This window comes from Sceloporus undulatus, chromosome 3 (assembly GCF_019175285.1).
Source record: "Sceloporus undulatus isolate JIND9_A2432 ecotype Alabama chromosome 3, SceUnd_v1.1, whole genome shotgun sequence".
NCBI classification, from domain to species: domain Eukaryota; kingdom Metazoa; phylum Chordata; class Lepidosauria; order Squamata; family Phrynosomatidae; genus Sceloporus; species Sceloporus undulatus.
Genome location: NC_056524.1, coordinates 72,390,212 through 72,409,194, shown reverse-complemented (window position 1 = coordinate 72,409,194; position 18,983 = coordinate 72,390,212). Strand labels below are relative to the sequence as shown.

Genomic DNA, 18,983 nt, shown 5'->3' with positions numbered 1-18,983 from the left:
CTGTCTGATATTATCTTCAATGATCAACAAGTTGTTCACTGCACAGGGGATATGAACGTACTATAGTAGCCCCACATAGGACACTTTTTTTCTTTTCTTTTTTGGTTCTTTAAAACAAATGCTCTTGATTTTTCTCCTAACAGATAGTGGCTGTATACATCTGGTGGGAAAGTTTCAGGGATCCAAGAGGAAACTTCCTGTCCTCAGAGCCTATTGCGTGCCATATCAACCTGTGCAAATTTACAGTGCTTTATAAATAAAATGTAATAATAATATTAATAATAATAATCTCAAAAATTAAGAAAATGAAATAAAAATAACACAGGTGTGAAAAATATGGCTGCTTGCAAGCTGCATGAGGGCAGGGGTGTTTAATGCCTCAGTACTTGATTTATTGGAATTAGGTGACCAACACAGTGACTGGGACTGTCAGTTCTTTCACGTCTTCAAATGGCAAGGTAATGGGAAAGAAAATCTATGACCATTGATTTATCATCCATGAACTGGGATCTGCCAGGAAGACCCTTTTAAGTGCTGACTTACCTCACTAATGGCAGGGCTTTCTCAGTGGGGCATCCTGTCTGAAAGGTACTCTTCCATCAGAGTTCAGACTCCACTGACATTGATATTTTGTTGGGAATCATGCAGCCTTCCAAATTAGTTGGACTGCATGTCCCAGGAGCCCAATGGTAAGGCATGCTGGGCGCTGCAATTCAGTAACATCTGGTAGGTCCCACAGTTGTCACCCCTGCAGTTGTGCCTGTGTATTAGAATGGGATAGCTGAGGAATGGGACACATGGATTTATTAAAATACAGTATTCCATTGACACCAACTTTTATGGCTTCATAATGATATAGTTTGTTATAACACACCCTGGAATTGTTTACAGGGCAGATTGGATATACTGTACTTTTTATGACTAAATAAACACAGTACTATTGAGCAAAACGATTTAGCTTCTTTTTTAGGGCTAACTCCAGTTCTTTAAGGGTTTTTGGCAGACTGTATTTAAGTCTCCCAGTACTGGTTGCCTTCCGCCCCAGCACCCACTGCTATTTACCTGGCAATAGCGGTATTCTGTTTGACCTGGAGCTGAGTAGATTGTCAGTTCCCAGACCATTACAACATTGCTGCTGGGCAAGCCTGCTGGCTTGCAGATGGAAGACACTGGCTTCCACTTGTGAGCAGGCTTTCCCTGCAGATGATAGTATCATCAGACGCAAGTCAAGCAGATACCCAGATATTGACCCATTGTATCACCCATTCTGTTGTTGGAAAAGCCAAAGAGCCTGTAAAGGCAATGAGCATGTGAGGGCAGCTGCTGCAGTAGCACTGCTCAGGAACCAAGTACTGTACAGTAGTTATGGCAAGTGGGGACCCAGCTAGGGCATGGAGGCTTCAGCAAATGCTTAGGTATACTGGTGGCTAGCACTAGGACACTCTTCTGCTTGTACATTTTGTGTGGAGGCAGGTTCACAACATCATTGCTGTTTTATCAATAAAACCGGTCTATCTACTATGTTCTACATTCTGTTCTTGCTCGGATACAAACTGGAGCTTGCCTTTTCACCCTTTTCAGGATGAAAAACTGGCTAAAATTACCCACGAGTTCTTCACATCTTGGCCAAAAGAAACTTGGAACACAAAGCAAAAACTAATCTGGTGCACTGTGGGAATTCTGTGCTTGTTCTTTAGCCAACCCTGGCCATTCGGATTTCTCTCAACTTGTGAAAGACTATCTGTTCTTCAGGTCTTTAAAACCATAATGGTAGAGACAAATATCTCTGTGTCTGTATATATATTATGTAACCTAGAACCTAACTTATGTACTGTAGCTAGAAATGTGCTTTCAGAAACACAGAAAGCAACTAAGATGAAGAGAAGGATTAAAATTGGATCTTAAAAATAGCCTGTGTCCCAGAAAAATAGGCTTGGCACAAAGTGCAGTCTTTCCTGGTTATGGGTTTGTTAGATGCCAAGCTTCCAAAACAAAATGTTAAACTGTGATTAGAGCAATTACAAGCCAACCATCAAGTAAGAACAAAGCCTGTTTTCTCTAGCTTGCATGGCTCTTCATGCAGCTGCTCTGATGCAACCAAAAAGGTTATTAGGGCTTTGGGTGGTGGAATGGGCAAATAAACCTTATGGGAAAAAAGAATCATGTAGTTAGGAAAGGATGCAGTACCAGCTGTATAGCCCATGGATAGTTCAGGCACAAACATCCGAAATAACCCAGTTTAACTGCAGCTTGTGACAGCAGTTAACCAGCTGGGTCTCTATGGATAGTTATTTATCCACCCATATGGCTCCTGTCCCTTTCCAGATGGCATGGCAGAGGACTGTGTAACAGATGCAGTCTAGGAATAGGGAAAAGGGTACCTGTTGCTCCTCTGCCACATGTTTTGATTGATTGATTGATTTATTATTTTATTTTATATTATTTTATTTTATTGTTGATCACCTATTATAGTACTATAGAATTATAGTACAATTATTCCACTTTAACTGGAATTCAGGAATTGGCAGTTTAGGGAAGGGCATTTTTCATTCTCAGCCAGAGCACTCAGCCAGTGCCTCATCAAACTACAAATCTCAGGATTCCATCGGATAGAACCATGGCAATCAAAGTGGAATACTAGTGCTATAACTCTTTAGTGGGAAAGGGACCCTGGACATCCTCTAAATCCTACTTTGGTAGCAGCCAGTCCATTTGCTTATTTAATTTATATCCCACTTTCCCCCCAAAATGGCACCCTCTGTAAACAGCAGTGGGGACATCCTATCCTTTGTCTCAGCCAGCTGCATGCCTTAGGCCAGACTTATGTTTCACTTTCAGCCTGTGCCTCTCTTCTCAAATAAGTTTCTCTTAAGTGTTATGTGGCTGATGCAAGCTTTTTGATTCTTATCCAAGACAACAGCAGAGACACAGCATACCAGCAGGACTACTGGACAAATCAAATGAAATGTTGACGCAGTTATCTTGTTAAAAAGCAAACAAAGTGCGTCCAGGTATTATCTCCTACAATAGCCTTGAATTGTATGTAGATGCATGTAGAATGTTCATACTACAGTTTGGCAGAGCTAGGGAAAGTTACTTTTATACTACAGTTGCCTAGCCAGCATGAGTTATACAGCAGTTTCAAGGGAAGACAATGGGATGGAACAGACAGGCCAAAATAAAGCTGCTTCGGGTCACTTTGGAGGTATGCTGTTTAAATACTGATTGTGTCCTAAGAGGCCGGAAGCCATGCCAAAGCCATGCTCCAGTCCTAAGGACTGGAGCACAGCTTTGGCGCAGTTTCTGTCCTCTTAAGATGCATGTGTCGTTTAAACAGCATACCTCCAAAGTGACCTGAAGCAGCTTTATTTTGGCCTGTCTGTTCAGGCCCAATGATAGGGAAGATCAATTTTTTTTATAAGAAAGTGGTCTGAAAGTAATTCTGGATCAGGACTCCATGGAATAAGCAGATAGCCACTTTAAGCATAGATAGATGAAACTGAATAATGCTCTGTGTAGTTTAGCTCTTTGGTACATGGGTTAATGGCTTACTTCCTAACTCCTTCCTTGAGAAGCTGTAGTCAGTAGTCATACCCAGAGCCTGTTGTTTGTTATGCCTGAACTATTCCACTAAACTCTGGTCCCATGTTCCCTTAACACAAGAAAAGATCTTTCATAGATCTATCTTCTGTCTGTTCTGTGTATCATTTTGAGTCCAAAGCAGGGATATGGTCTTCATGGTCACACAAACTACAGCTTGCATCTACCTTGCCCAGCATAGGTAATAGTATGAGAAGCCTAAGCAGAGCTTCACAAAATGTGCATGTTGGCAGGTGGACTCTGAGGTTGCTGTTCCCAGAAATAGTATTTCCAAGATCTGAGCCTGGCTTCCCAATTTTTCCTTTATAAGTTATTGTTCCCACCTGAACCAAAAGAGAGGTTTTGCCTTGGGGATCACTATTATTTATATTTCCCCAGCGTTGGGTTCAGTACCCATCTACTCAGTTCCTTGAGTATGTTTCCACTCATCTTGCAGCTTACTTCTATGACAGCAGTTTAAGATTGCCTGCAAGCAGATGTTGTTTCCCTAGCAAGATGGAAAGTCCTCTTCCAGTAAGTGGGGAAGGTGTGTTCTAGGGCTGGGTGTTGCCGTGGTGTTATCAAGCTGTGTGTATTGGTAATACAGGGGTGTTGCCAGTAAGCAGTGTTATGATTGGTGAGTGGTATTTGAGTTTCCAGAGGCATTGGGGGTGTGTTTGTTGCTGCTATTTTAGTTTTGGTTTCTGCAGCTGTTACACTGTTGGCACTCCTCTTGGTTAAGGATAGGAGTACAAATATGCTACATTGGCACATATCTGGTGCATAAGATTACCTCTTTCATTGGTGTTGCAAGCCATCATAAATACAGGCATTACATGATACACAGAGAGATGCATAAATCCCCTATGGTGATAACAGAAAGCACAACAAACATATATTATTTTTTGGCTCCATACTTCCCTCACTTGCTTCTTGTAATTGGGAACCTTATATAGAAGAAAATACTCCTTTCCACCCACCCTGCTTTAAAACCCTTTTATCACCTTTTTATTTTAAAAAAAATCCAGATTAATCAAAGCCACTGCTTTTCATAGGCTTCTTTTATCTGTTGTTGGAGGAAGGGCTCTAACCATGTCCAATAAACATACTTTGCATGTAGAAAACCCTGTTTTCTATCTGAAAGTGTTTTGTCTTTTCTTTATGGCTGCATCAAGCAGAATAGTTCAATGTTTGCAGATAACATTGTGAAACATTATCCACATTTAATGCCAAGATTTAATCTCTTATTTGCATGAAAGTGTTTTGGGGCTGCCAGTTGCCTCCCCAACCCTTGCCCCCAAAAAAGACTTAGGTGCCAGCTTGCACAAAGAGCAAACATTCCTTGGGTGCAGCTATTTAAATGTAAACTTTAAAAGCTCAGTACCTTGATCAAGAGAAAAATAATGCTAATCGTGTGTATGTTTGTGTATCTTATAAGTGTTGTTATGGTAGGTTTTGATTCATGTATCAAGATGTTTGTATTGCTGTATTTGTTTCTTCAGTTTGGAGATTACAGGAGAACAGGGATGGAGAACACATAGCCTTTGTGATATTGTTGGACTGCAACTCCCAACATCTGTCACTACGACATTGGGAATGCTCCATGCTCCCTACCTCTCCAAAATGGATCTCCATTTTGGATCTCCAAAATCCTACAGAGATGTCTCAAACACAGGCCACTTTCTCATACCAATTCACCCTAGCACTCCCACAGTCTTTGAACTGTTCCCAGTCTTGGTGGCCTCTCCAATTTTTGGAAGTCCCTCCCTAGTAAGGCTAGGATGGCTCCCTCCTTGATCTCCATCTAGTGGCAACTGAAAACATTCTTGTATCACTAGGCTTTTAAACAAATGACTTGGAGGACAAAATTGGGGGCATACTTATCAAATATGCAGATTACACCAAACTAGGGGGAGTAGTTAATACCCCAGAGGACAGGATCAAAATTCAAGATGACCTGAATAGACTAGAAAGCTGGGCCAAAGCTAACAAAATGAAATTCAAAATGGAGAAATGTAAGGTACTGCACTGAGGGTGGAGAGAGACTAAAATGGTGAAGGGTCTGGAAGCCATGCCCTACGAGGAACGACTTAGGGAGCTGAGGATGTTTAGCCTGGAGAAGAGAAGGTTAAGAGGTGATATGAGAGCCCTGTTTAAATACTTGAAGGGATGTCATATTGAGGAGGGAGCAAGCTTGTTTTCTGCTGCTCCAGAGAGTAGGACCCAGAACAATGGATGCAAGCTACAGGAAAAGAGATTCCACCTCAACATTAGGAAGAACTTCCTGACAGTAAGGGCTGTTCAACAGTGGAACAAACGCCCTTGGAGTGTAGTAAAATCTTCCTTCTTGGAGGTCTTTAAGCAGAGGCTGGATGGCTATCTGTCGGGGATGCTTTGATTTGGATTTCCTGCATGGCAGGGGGTTGGACTGGATGGCCCTTGAGGTCTCTTCCAACTCTATGATTCTATGACTAAATGGTGTGGTCATTCAACATGTGCTGTGTTATGTTTTGTACAGTACAGTATTGTCATTTAATGAATTTTAATGTTTTCAATATTTTAACTTTATAAATTGTTTAATTTTTAAATAACTTTTGTATTTATACTTTTATCAAAGTTGTTCTATAATTATTAATTTTGTATAATTTTAAAAATACATTGTTAGTTGCTCTGGATCCCATTATTGGGAGAAAAATGGGATAGAAATGAATAAAATCATCATCTTCATCATCATCTTTTATCACCATCCCTCATGAGGGCTTATCCAGAATTTAGGGCCAGTAGCATCACTTCTTCTGCTCCTAGCCACCAAAACATGATCTGACCTCATGGCTGCCAGGATCCTTTGGCAGACAAATAGTAACACATGCATTTCTGATTTTGATGCTTTTAAGTCACCAATATAGTAGGTCAGGGGAAAGTGGAAGGTGCCCTCTTGTCAGGGATCAAATGTGATGCAATTCTTTGGAAACATCCCCAGCACAAGAAAATTCTATTTAGGTTCTTGCTAAAGAGTATTTAATGACTCATTCATGAGCCGCATTTCCTGGTGTTAAGACTCCCCTGACTATACTTGTTCCTGATTTTCAAGTCTTGCAAACTTTGCTGGCGTTTGCTAACTCACAACATAGTTTTTGTGTTCATTATTTTCCTTGCTAGTTCTTTGACAGGCAATGAGACCTTAGAGAAAAAGGCAACATAATGTTAGCTATATAATAAGAGAAGTCTGCTCCAGATGAACAAATGTTTGAGAGATTGCAATGCAGTATTTGTTATTGTAGTTCTCAGGATTTTTAAAAATAGCCAAATGTTTTTGTTGTCCTGTTTTCTGGAAAGCCCCAGCACCAAGCTATAACAATCTATTCTGCCCTTGAATTGATTTATTTTTAATTCAAATGCACATCAGAACAAAAATGTCTCCTTCTCTTTCTTTCCTTAAAAAAAATCTTAGTGTGTGCCTTGGTGAAATGGCACTTTTAAATATAATACTATAACTAAGAAAAATTAGAAGGAAAGGAGAAGAAAATTTGCCCTTCAAATTATTGGTTCACTTCAGCAAATTACACTCCTGTTTTTATAAAACCTCATGAATAGCCCTAATTAATATCCAAGAGATTGTTACAAACAGCTGCCAAAAATAATGGAATTGGTGGATGCGGAGAAGACAACAACTGACAACCACAGATATACTGGAAGAACTCATGCTTCATTAGACCAGCCTTGAGGATCCTGGAAGTAGTTGTATTCACAAAGTGAATACCTCATATTGAAGAAGTTAGCATGCAATTAGCATTTTAGTCCAAGCTGAGGTGTGGGTTCCAGATTAATTTTGGAGAGAAAAATAAAACTAGGATAATATAATTTCTTTCCCTTTAATTCACTGAAAATAGGGTTGCCATAACTATCAACCTCCAAACCGGGACAAATGGGGAAAAAATGTAGGACAGTGTAGGACAAAATTTAGCCCCAAATGTGGGGCATATTTTTAAAATGGAGGACATGCGAAAAAATTTAATGACTTAAAAAAGTATTGATATAAACTCATGTTTCTTAGGCATGCTCAAAATGGAGGACATTTTGGCATTATTCCTCGACAGATGGCAGAAATGTACTTCCCTTTCTGGCCACCCCCCCCCCCCCAATTCCAGAACACACACAACAGCACAAGTCCAGGCATCCTTAGCATTTGAACCGAGATAGACAGGTAGCCCCTTGAGCCGGCAAACTACATGTTCCAAGCCTTCTTAGCAATTCCCCCCTTCCTCCTTCTCCTTGCCCCCTGCAACCCCCCCAACCCTCACCCCCTCTTTCCCCCCAGGTACAGTATATCTCAACTGGCTGTAAGGGGGATTTGTGGGTCAGTCTTTTTCTTTTTGCATGGGGGCAATAGCAGCAGCAGCAGCAGCCACCGAGGAGGAAGGAGGGAGGAGGAGAAAAAGGAAAGGGAAGGAGAAAGAAGAAAAGGAGGAGAAAGAAGAATAGGGAACAATATAAAAAGAGGAGGAGGAGGAAGAGGGGAAGAAAAGAAAAAAGGGGAAGAAAAAGAAGAAGAAGAGGGGGAAGAGAAAGAAGAGAAGGAGGGGAAGAAAACAAAGAGGAGGAGGAGGAGGGGAAAGAAGAAGAAGAAGAAGAAGAGAAGAAAAAATAGGGGAAGAAAAAGGAAAGGAAGAGAAATAACTTGCCGACAAAGCTCTTTTCTGCCCTCGGCCCGCACGAGGGTCCAAAGAGGAGACACTCCTCCTCTTGAGGCTGGCTGGCCAATGGGGAGAGTGGAGCTGGAACAGCCCCGCCTCCTGCTAGCAGTCACAGGCCCCTGCAGCAGGGGCGGGCTGTCCAGCCATTGGCCAGGCACCCTGAAGGGCAGGAGCTCCTGCTCAGCCCTGTGCGCGGCCACGCAAGAGCACGCAGGGCCAGGGAAGAGCGCGCAGGGCCAGGGCAAAGCGAGGCAGGCGGCGGAAAGGCTGCAGCAGCAGCCGCAGCGGCTGCAGAATGTCCGCAGTTGTTGCGGTGGCGGCGGCGGCAACCAGCTCAACCCGGGGCAAAGAGCCAAACCAGGCCGTGACCGTGCCAACTGCCCAAAAATAGGGTTTGTCACGCCCCCAGGGGGGTTATGGCAACCCTAACTGAAAAGTAGCTAATATGATTTGCCGTTTGTCCACAAAACATGCGTGTGAGACGAATTTTGGAAGGGCTGTTAACACTGTCAAAGAGCACATTCCTGTTATGGAGGATTGAAGTTCCAGCCATTCCTCTTGACTTAGAAGGAATCTCCAAGATTGACCTAAGACATTTTGCTGCCTGAGGCAAAGGATAGTACTCCTTCTCTGTTCCACATGCAGAAGCTTACTGGACTGATACCTTCGGCACAAGGGATGGAATGCTCCCATCATGACCGCAGGGACGTAGCCAAGAGGGGGTGTCCGTGGGGTCCTCTCTCCCTTCTGTTAGATACAATGAATGGTGCGCACTGTTGCACTGCCATGCCCAAGCTCCATTATAATGGTGGCACGTAGGCTGGACCCCCCCTTCCTAAAATCCTGGCTACGTCCCTGATGATCATGTTAAGATTTTCACACGAGGTCACAACATCTTGTTCTTAAATATAGAAATTTTATTTTATACTGTTTGGGAGGGAACCATGTTTTTTAGACATGCCCAGTACCAGGGAAACAATGCATGTGCGAAACGTTTAATCACAATATAATAACAATTCAGGAACGTGATTATGCAGAATGTTTTTATATCATTGTTATAGCACCACTGTGCAGAAACGTAGATTGCTATAGTGCTATGCTCCCATTATCTGCCAATAACGTGATTATTGTGGGATTGGCCCTCATGTGATAATGTCCAGTGTCTTCCACTAATTCAGCACACTAGTGTAGTGAGGCCCTGGAGCATTTAAAAAAAACAGTTCAACAAATGAGACTGACTGTTCAGGAGGAAAAGCCAAGAGGATGATCATCCTTGCCCCTAGTTTTTGTTTTTTCCCCTCCTGTCTTGAGCAGCCAACTGACTTTTCTTCATGAGGCTCAGTTAGATAGTTGAGGAAAAAACTTCTACATGAGACCATGGAGCATCTCTAAGGTTTAGTAGTAACTGGAGTCTGGAAATGCCCCTTTTTGAACTACAATTCCCAGAATCAGTATGCCATTACCCTATGGCCATACTGGTTGGGGGCTTCTGGCTATTTTGATGAGTAACATTTCCAGGCTTTGTTACTTGACCAGTGGCCTGACCCCATATAAGGAAATACTCTTTTAAGAAACAAGAGCTCACATTTTGCTGGTAAGATGAATAATCCAAACCAGCAGTACATTTTACTTCTTACTTACTGCCCCCTGGCACTATTTGTTCTGACAAGTAGGTTCACATTCTTCTTCCTGGTCAGGAAGGTACAAATTACTTACAGAAAGCTGTTCTGAAATAGCTTATAAGCTCCAACTGTCCCTATTCATTTTATGTTTTTTCCCAATCCAGTTCCTGATAAGATGAGATGAATTTGCCCCATTTTAAACTTTGAAAAGGTATGGTGGTGGTGAGACCTTTACAAATTATAAAGTGACCATACGTGCTTGAGAAATTTTAAAATGATAGCCCTTTCCCCTTCTTCTTAAGAACTGAAACAAACTGCTTTTCAAAAGACAAGGAACAAAGCAGATTATGAGACTTCAACAACTTTGTCTATCACAGAATTCCTGAAACTTTAGTTAGCATAGTTGTGTGCATTGGAAGCATTACAATAACAGTACGTGAGAAGTATATTAAGCTCTGCAGTTTATATTTCCACATTAGGTGGGAAGATATTTACTTGCAAAAAATAAATTACAGTACAGGCCAAGTACAAACTGGTTGTTCCAGGATTTGAGTTTATTTCTGCTCTGCTTTCAAGATGTGGAGTAATTTGAAAGTAGCATAGGGGACTTTCTGCAGAGCATAATGTACTTCTTTATTTGAGATTGCTGATATACCCATGCCAGTTTGCATTTGTTGACATGGACTGATTGATTTCACAATGGTACCTTTTCCAAATGCTGAGTCACAATAACATTGACTTTTTCTTTACCTTCAGTTTGTCACAATGCCATCACTTCCTGCAGAAGCTGAAATGGATGCCCTCTCTTGCCCTCACATCTCAGCCAGCTGCATCCCCAATGGGATTCTGGAAAAGGAGTCCAATGGCACCCTAGAGAAGGAATCTTCTAACACCACAGAGAAAGAGAGAAAGTGGATCAGGCCTGATGCCCCAAGCAAATGTACCTGGGAGCCTGGAAAATCTCCCTCTGAATCACCCCATCACCATGTTACATTGTAAGTAGACATTCAATAGAACTGTTACATCTGCTTGGGCATTGCTTTGATTTGCAGTCGAAGGCTTTCATGGCCGGCATCCATAGTGTTTTGTGGATTTTTCGAGCTATGTGTCCATGTTCTAGAAGAGTTTCTTCCTGACATTTCGGCAGCATCTGTGGCTGCCATCTTCAGAGAATGCTTGCCTGGAAAAAGTGGGGTAGATATATATATTGTGTGAGCCTAGGAATGCAGGAGTGATTTGTATGTGTATTGTTCTGTGCTGATGGCCGGCCTCAGGTTGGGAGGCTAATGCAAAAGAGGATTAGTGTCTGCTAATTGGTGATCATTATCTGCTGGGAAAGCCCCTGACTCTGAATGGTTTCCCATATGCATTTGTTGAGTCCTTATTTTGCTATTCCTCAGGACTGGTAGCCAAATCTTGTTCACTTTAAGGGTTTCTTCTTTCCGGTTGCAATTATCCAGATGTTTGTGGATTTCAATGGCATCCCTGTGCATCCTGACATGGTAGTGGGTGGCATGGTCCAGAATTTCAGTGTTTTCAAACAGTAACCAGGATGGTTAGTGGCATGTTCTGCTCCTGCTGATTTTTCTGGATGGCCCAGTCTGCAGTGCCTCTCGTGTTCCTTGATTCTTGTTTGCACACTGTGTTTGGTGGTCCCTATGTAGTCTTGTCCGCAGCTGCATGGTATGCGGTAAACTCCTGCGGCTGTGAGAGGGTCTCTCTGGTCCTTGGCTGAGCGAAGCATTTGCTGGATTTTCTTCGTCGGTTTGTAAACCGTTTGAAGGTTGTGCTTCCTCACCACTTTGCCTATTCTGTCTATGACTCCTTTGATGTATGGTAAAAATACCTTCCCTTTGGGTGGCTTCTTGTCTTCACTTCTCTGGGTTTTCGCTGATGTACTGCTGTGTAGTTAAGGACTGTTTCCCATTTCTATTATATGTTTCTACATCTTTCTGATTTAGAACAAAGGCTCCAAATATTATGCCAAACATCCTCAAGAAAATTGGTGACACTCCCATGGTGCGAATCAACAAGATTGGAAAGCGCTTTGATCTTAAGTGTGAACTTTGTGAGTATTGGAGAAGAGGCTGGGACTGTATGCAATTGCCACCTGTGCTGTTGGGCTCAAGATGTGGGTAGTGTTTTACTTTTACTTCTATTTTATGTGACCATCTGCTCAGTTACTGTACATCTTCTCATTTAAAAGGAGTGGCCAGGAAATACCAGGCAGTGGAGTAATAGCTGCAGCCTGAGTATTGCCAGTAGAGGTTAAAAGGCCAAAGCTTGCCTAAATCAGAAAGAGCGAAAAGAAGAAGGAAAATTACAGAAACCACTGTGGGTACTCTGGCTGCTAGAGGATGACCTTCTCTAGGAGAATGATTTATCAGGATTTCCCCAAGGAAATGACGTGTGAAGTTAGGAGACAGAGCAAGGGAAAAACAAATTCTCTTTCACATCAGTGCTTGAAGTGAAAGCTACTTGAGACATGAAGCCCAATATTGTAATGATCCAGAGCTGACTTCAGAATATATGTGTTTGAAAGCCTTTATTGTAGTTCAGAGTGGGCAGTTCTTGGGGGCCAGGAAGCTGTCTTAACACACCCCTGGGAGAGCTGGGAAGGAGGTTTTGGGCTTCTAAAGGTCCCAAACCTCTTCTAGGGGAAATGGGGCAATTTCATGATGATCTACTCCCTCTGGGCCACCTTGGGCGTAGTAGAGGCCTTTTCCCCCCCAATGGGGAATGATCTGGAAGTTCACTTCCTCTGGTAAAAAGGGGACTCTCAAGCCTAAATCAGGCAAGGTGGGGAATATATGGGTAAATTGCCCCTCCTTGAGGACAAAAAAAATATTTTTAAAAGAAATTTATATCCTGGGGATATTTGGGGATGCAGCCTGTGGGTCATACTTTTTTCACTACTGCTTTAATTTCATCACATTGACTTCTTCTCCTTTTCCCAGTTTGGGATATGGTTAAACTGGTCAGATGTCCCTTTTACTGGAAAACAGCTGGCTGTTGATTTATGTTTACCAAATCCTTCATTGAAGGCCTATGTGCATCCGCCACCGCACCCTTTTTGCTTTTGCTTTTGGATCCAACTGAAGTTTCCTTTTTAATGTATTGTTTGTGATTTCCAGTGGCAAAATGTGAGTTTTTCAATGCTGGAGGAAGTGTGAAAGACCGGATCAGCCTAAGGATGGTTGAAGATGCAGAAAGGGATGGCATTCTAAAACCTGGGGATACTATTATTGAACCAACTTCAGGGAATACAGGTATTGACATCCATCTCAGGCTGAAACAATAATAATGAGATTCTGAAATACAGGGAGGGGGGCAAAGGAATATGGTATTCTGAACCGATATTTCTCCATTTCCCCTTTCCAAAAGGAAAATGCAATGATAGGTATGAAAAGATTAAGCATCTCCTTAATCTTGGTGAGATAATCAAGTGTCAGCTTGTTCTCACTATACTGAATGAGAAACACTCAAATCTAGTTTTGCTGACATGGAGTTAATTTCTAGGATCAGTGTTTTGCAATTTTTAAACATCCTGCCACATCCTGCATTTTTCAGTGAACTGTTGCACTGTGCCAGGGGAGGGGGAGAATGTAGTCCACAGACTTCATCCATCCACCCTTTAGCCTCCAGTGCACTCAGAAACCAAAAGATTTTTTGGCCAGAAATGGTCTCCCATGGCTCCCTTTTTGGTCCAGAAGAGGCCTTTAAAAAACCCAAACAAACTGTGAATTGAAATAGAAATTGACCCTAGATGTGGGTGCTTTACAGGTCCATTTTTTCAAAAATAAAAAGTTGGACGGAGGTACAAAATGGGGCATGAATGAGGTACTCCTGTGGAGGGCCAATACAGCCCCCCCCCCCCCGCCCATCCACATGTTGGCCAAGCATAAACTCCCCACCCACCCAACACCATCAACTGCTCTTGCCTTTAACAGAGATTTGTGTGAATGGACAAGGCAATGCCCTTGTATGGAGCCAGATGGAGAGGAAAAGGAGAAAACTCTTTGGGTATACCATTGCTTGTTCTCAACAAAACTATGGTGACTACTGGACAATCACTCACTTTCTACAAAATTACATTTTTAGATTTGTTCTAATATCTTCTTTCAGGTGCATAATAAATTTAATGAATTTTTTGGGTCTGCCTTCTTCCTAACACTGTTCTGTATGAAGTTAGTATTTTGTTCCCCTAGCTCAACAGCTGGGCTTATTAAATTTGTTTTCCCTCTTCTTCTGAAACTGTTCTGGTTTTTCAGTGGTTCCTAGGTGTATTAGAGCACCAGGAGTGCTTTTGTAAACATCTCCATGTTCCTAAGCTGTTACCAATCAATGTTCCCTATTTGGTGTCTTCCAGATGTGTAGGGCTACCATTCCCATAATTCCGCAAGAACTGGTTATGGGTTTATGGGTGTCTTAAGAAGTTAGGAGGACACTGGGTGGGGAAAGGATGATGCAGACAACACTGAGCTAGACAAAAATAGCTTGACTCTGTACAAGGCAGCTTGCTATATTATTACAAATGAATAATTCTGAAATATGAAACAAGTATGGCTTCTTTTCATCATGTATCTGTCTTGGTTCCAGGGATTGGACTGGCCTTGGCAGCTGCAGTGAAAGGCTACCGCTGTATCATTGTGATGCCAGAGAAGATGAGCATGGAAAAGGTCAGAGCCACTTGTCATTTCAGATGTTTTAAAATCAACACATGATTGCATAATTGCCTTATAGAAGGACTTTAAAGCCAATATTGGAGATGGCTGTGAATAAGAAAGATATATCTAACTTGTTGTGCCTGTCAGTAAGGTAATAACTTGTTTAATGAGCCTGAGTGTTTAAGCCAACATTACCATGTGAAATTAATACTGTTATGGTGTCAGTTTGCTAACTATGACTGAAATTAGTTTACTGAGTATTACATCTGGAGTACACAGTGTGAACTCTTGTAGATAGGTTATAATTTCTGACTTCTGCAGACATTGTGATACATTTCAATACAAAAAATGTTTTCCTGTTTTTAAATTAGGTGGATGTGCTGCGTGCTCTCGGGGCTGAAATTGTGAGGACTCCAACTAATGCTAGATTTGACTCTCCAGAATCTCATGTTGGGGTGGCATGGAGGCTGAAAAATGAAATCCCCAACTCTCACATACTGGATCAGGTAAAGTATCAACTATGATGGGATGTTAAAGATGGCTCTGTCAACTTCACAGCAGGGTACAGTCTTTTACATGCCTCCTTCTAACAGTTCTCTGAAGTGATGTGAAGCTCATTTATTGATAGATGAGAAACTGAAGGTTTAAATCACTTAGCAAAGGTGTCCTGGTGTCATTAGTTGAGCTTTAATTTGAATCATTCTCTGATGCAGAGCTGAACCAAAACCATTATTTTTCCTGAGGCGGAACAAGAGATTATACCTTTCCCCTTCATTTATCCAGCCTAAAGACAACCATGTTATTTTGGTATATCTCACTAGTGCCTTTTTCTCTCCCTGACAGTAAAAATCCAATAACTTTAACACAACTATTTGCTGGCCTTTCGTGACATACACACCATCTGCTATATGAGGTAGCTCTCTCACTCTCCCCCATGCTAGGGCCAGCTTTGTACTTAGTCCACTAGGTCTGTTTATATGATAAACCTAAGCCCGTGGGCACAACCATTTAATTCAACCTAAGACTGATGTTAGTTGTGACAAATATGGCTTTCAGATTAATTTAAGTTCTTTTTGAGCCTTATGTCAGGGATTTTTAGCCTTCAAACCCTTTGGTGAAGCTTAAGTTTCAATAAAAAGTTGACAAAATGGGCATTAGTTGCAACTAAAGAGGAGTAAATATTGACATGTAAGGACTGCAATAATCTCTGTTTTACAGTTAAGCTACGTAAATAAATTTGAAATAACCCTGCTTACAGAGCCATAAATTATTAAGTGATGGTGAAATCTTAATAGTACCTTTGAAACTTTTCTTGGCTAATATTTGAAAAATCATCTGTGACAGCATAGTTTAGCTTTTTAATTTAAATTTGCACTTCACATTTCTGTGACATGGCAGATGACATCAATAATAGAAATACAATAAAACATGATAAAGTACTGCAAACTAGAGGAAAAAACATAAAGGCAGAATAAGCAGAACATCAAATATATTTGTATGTTTAAAATTATTGTTGGCCTACTTTTGTGGATTGAGCCCACCTAAAGCTGCATATTATGTAAAATAAACAAAACAAACAGTAAATCAGTGATAAAACAATAAATGCCAAACTATACTTCAAGGAAGTGCCCTAGAAAATTCCCTGAAGGCCTATGAGAAAAGACCTGATCAACCACCAGTGGACACTCATTCCAAGCCTTCAGGTACACTTCTGAAAAGATCTTTTCCCTCATATTTGCCACCATAACCACTATTGGCAGTGTATAGAGAGAAGAGGACTCTGTGGCTCAATAAAATCAGTAAAAAGAGTCACTTACAGACTCTTGCAACATAACATGAGTTCTCCATGTGGATCTCAGCATCAGTGCTGTTTCTTAATTTGTGCTCCTCTCTATTCTTCCTTTTTGAACACAGTATCGCAATGCCAGCAATCCTCTGGCCCACTATGACACAACAGCAGAGGAGATCCTACAGCAGTGCGAAGGTATGTTCAGCTTTCAGGCACCCTCTTTGTTCTTCATCCAGCATTCTTGCAGAATTGAGGAATTCTTTGAAATAACCTGTGTAGAAGTGAGAAGAGACATATAATTAGGGCGCCAGAGTCTGGGTCAGCAAGAAAAATCAGCAGTAGCAGAACACATTACAAACCATCCTTGGCACAAAATGCTGTTTGAAAACACTGAAATTCTGGACCATGTCAACAACTATCAGGTCAGAATGCACAGGGAAGCCATTGAAATCCTCAAACATTTGGACAACTTCAACAGAAAAGAAGAAACCCATAAAGTTTGGCTACCAGTCCCGAAGAACACCAAAACCAGGACTCAGCAAATGAGAAACCACTCAGGGTCAGAGGCATTCCCAGCAGACAATGATCACTAATTAACAGACACTAATCCTATTTTGCATATCCTCCTACCCTGAGGAGGCCATTAACAACAGAACAATACACAGATTAACATGGGAATCACTTCCCCTTACCCAGGATCACCCACTCTCTTCCAGGTTACCATTCTCTGAAGATGCCATCCATAGATGCTGGCGAAACGTCAGGAATAAACTCTACTAGAACATGGCCACATAGGGTACCAGAGGTTTTCATCTACAAACCAGGAGGATAGTGGCAATGCTACTGGATTAGGTAGCTAGTCCAAGGGCTTTTTCCTCTCCCTACATTTGTTTATAGATGCAAACATTAATATTACATTTTGGGAAGAGAGATACAGTTGCCCCTCCATTTTTGTGGGGGATCCATTGCGGACCCACCCACCCCCTGGAAAACAGACACTCGTCAATATTCAAGCCCCATTGGCTTAAATGGGGGCATTGGGGCGAACCCTAGTTTGTCCCCCTCTGTTTGCTATCCACAAATGGGTGAGGGTTGTGGATTTCAAGTCTGCTGAAATGGAGGGGTGACTGTATATGCAAAGGTAATTGTTGCATGCTAGAAGGAAGCTGCTTCTATCTATGGGAAAGTTAGTTGATTTTATTTGCCTCTTCTCTTGCAATGCAGATGATTTCACTTCAACTCTGAGACTCTTGCTTTGCACCCATGTAGTAGTTTGCCTTTAAGCCTGATTAAAACAGGGACGGGCAGCTTTTGGCAGAGGCATGAGGTACATTTGCATCTACTCAGAAATCTATCCTCCCTCAGCAGCGGCAGATTTCAACTGTACAAAAGCAGCTATAAAAGACAGTTTTAGCTTAGGCAACATGCATGTTGTTTTGAAGTGAAACTTGGTATTTTGCCATTACAACACCACATTTTGGTGATGCACTGACACATTCAGCAGTGATGCTGGGGAGGGAAAGTGCAAGTGGCTCTCAGGTGCCACATTGCTCTGCACCTTTACAATGCACCCTTGAGCTTCCACTGCTCTCCCTATCCTAAGAGGGATGTTCCATATGCCTGTCTTAGCCAGTACTCAACTACTCTGCCTTTTCTAACCTTAGTTTTTTTAGAGAGAGCTTCTTGTTAAACAGATGATCTTTATTACACAGTTTGCTCTTACAAAGAGCAAAGAGTCAAACACAAAACAAAAAGGCAAAGGCTAGGGCTTGTAAAGGGACCACTGTTAATGGGTCTGAAATGTGTGTGAGGGGTGATGTCAGTGAGGACCCCAAAACTCACGGGAGGTGTTTTTGCCACCTGTGAGCATCTTTCAAAGGAATTGTGAAATTCTTTAGTTGGTGTTTTTGTTTTAATGTCTGAGGCAGAACCACAAGGAAGCTGTAATTCTGTATAGCTGTAACATAATGCTCCATAGGACTTTTCAGTGCACAAGGGATTTTACCATTCTTGTCTTCTTTGTTTTCTCCATATCTCTTTGTGGGTGGTTAGTCTGAAAGGTGGTTAATACACTGAAGCTTAAGAGTTGTGTCATGTGTATACATTCTTAGGGAAGTGCAGCAAACACCTGCTTCACACAATATTGTACTATGTGGGAGTGTTATGGAGTGCTTTAAGTACGTGTATGATATCTTTGCAATGTCCATAATATGAAAATCAAGGGGTTGTTTTTAATGTATAGTGGCTTTGTATTAAAATAAAGCAGGACTGTGATAGCACCCAAAGAGATGGTGCTTTACCCAAGGGAAAATTGTAGCTGAGGGAGGGCTTGCAATCAGACCTCCTCTTTCAAAAATTTCCTTTCTCTGTCTAGTCCAATGTCCTTATGTAGTATTTTAGTTACTATTTTATTATTCAACTCCACAGTCTCAGGATAGGGCAAGCTGGATATTTTTAGTAAATAAACTCACTGGCATTGGCACTTTTTAAAGACCCAGAATGACAACTCAGCTCTGTTTTTTTAACTATTTGGCCACCATCTCAAGGCTAAATGACACATTGTGAAGAAATATATGCCTGCCATTGAACTGCATATTTTTTCATGTTCCTCTGGTCATGTTTACATAATGAA

General features: G+C 41.6%; 1 protein-coding gene across 3 annotated transcripts in view; it reads left to right on the top strand.

Annotated features, from left to right (window-relative positions):
• LOC121925395 (cystathionine beta-synthase-like protein) overlaps positions 1-18,983 on the top strand; it is a 59,078-nt gene that overhangs the window by 16,517 nt on the left and 23,578 nt on the right. For all 3 annotated transcript variants that reach the window (XM_042457495.1, XM_042457496.1, XM_042457497.1), the window contains 6 exons: positions 10,652-10,890; positions 11,857-11,963; positions 13,030-13,164; positions 14,495-14,574; positions 14,934-15,068; positions 16,477-16,546. In XM_042457495.1, the coding sequence (XP_042313429.1) occupies positions 10,661-10,890; positions 11,857-11,963; positions 13,030-13,164; positions 14,495-14,574; positions 14,934-15,068; positions 16,477-16,546 (757 nt within the window). In that variant the 5' untranslated portion in view covers positions 10,652-10,660. The remainder of the gene's footprint in view (positions 1-10,651; positions 10,891-11,856; positions 11,964-13,029; positions 13,165-14,494; positions 14,575-14,933; positions 15,069-16,476; positions 16,547-18,983) is intronic.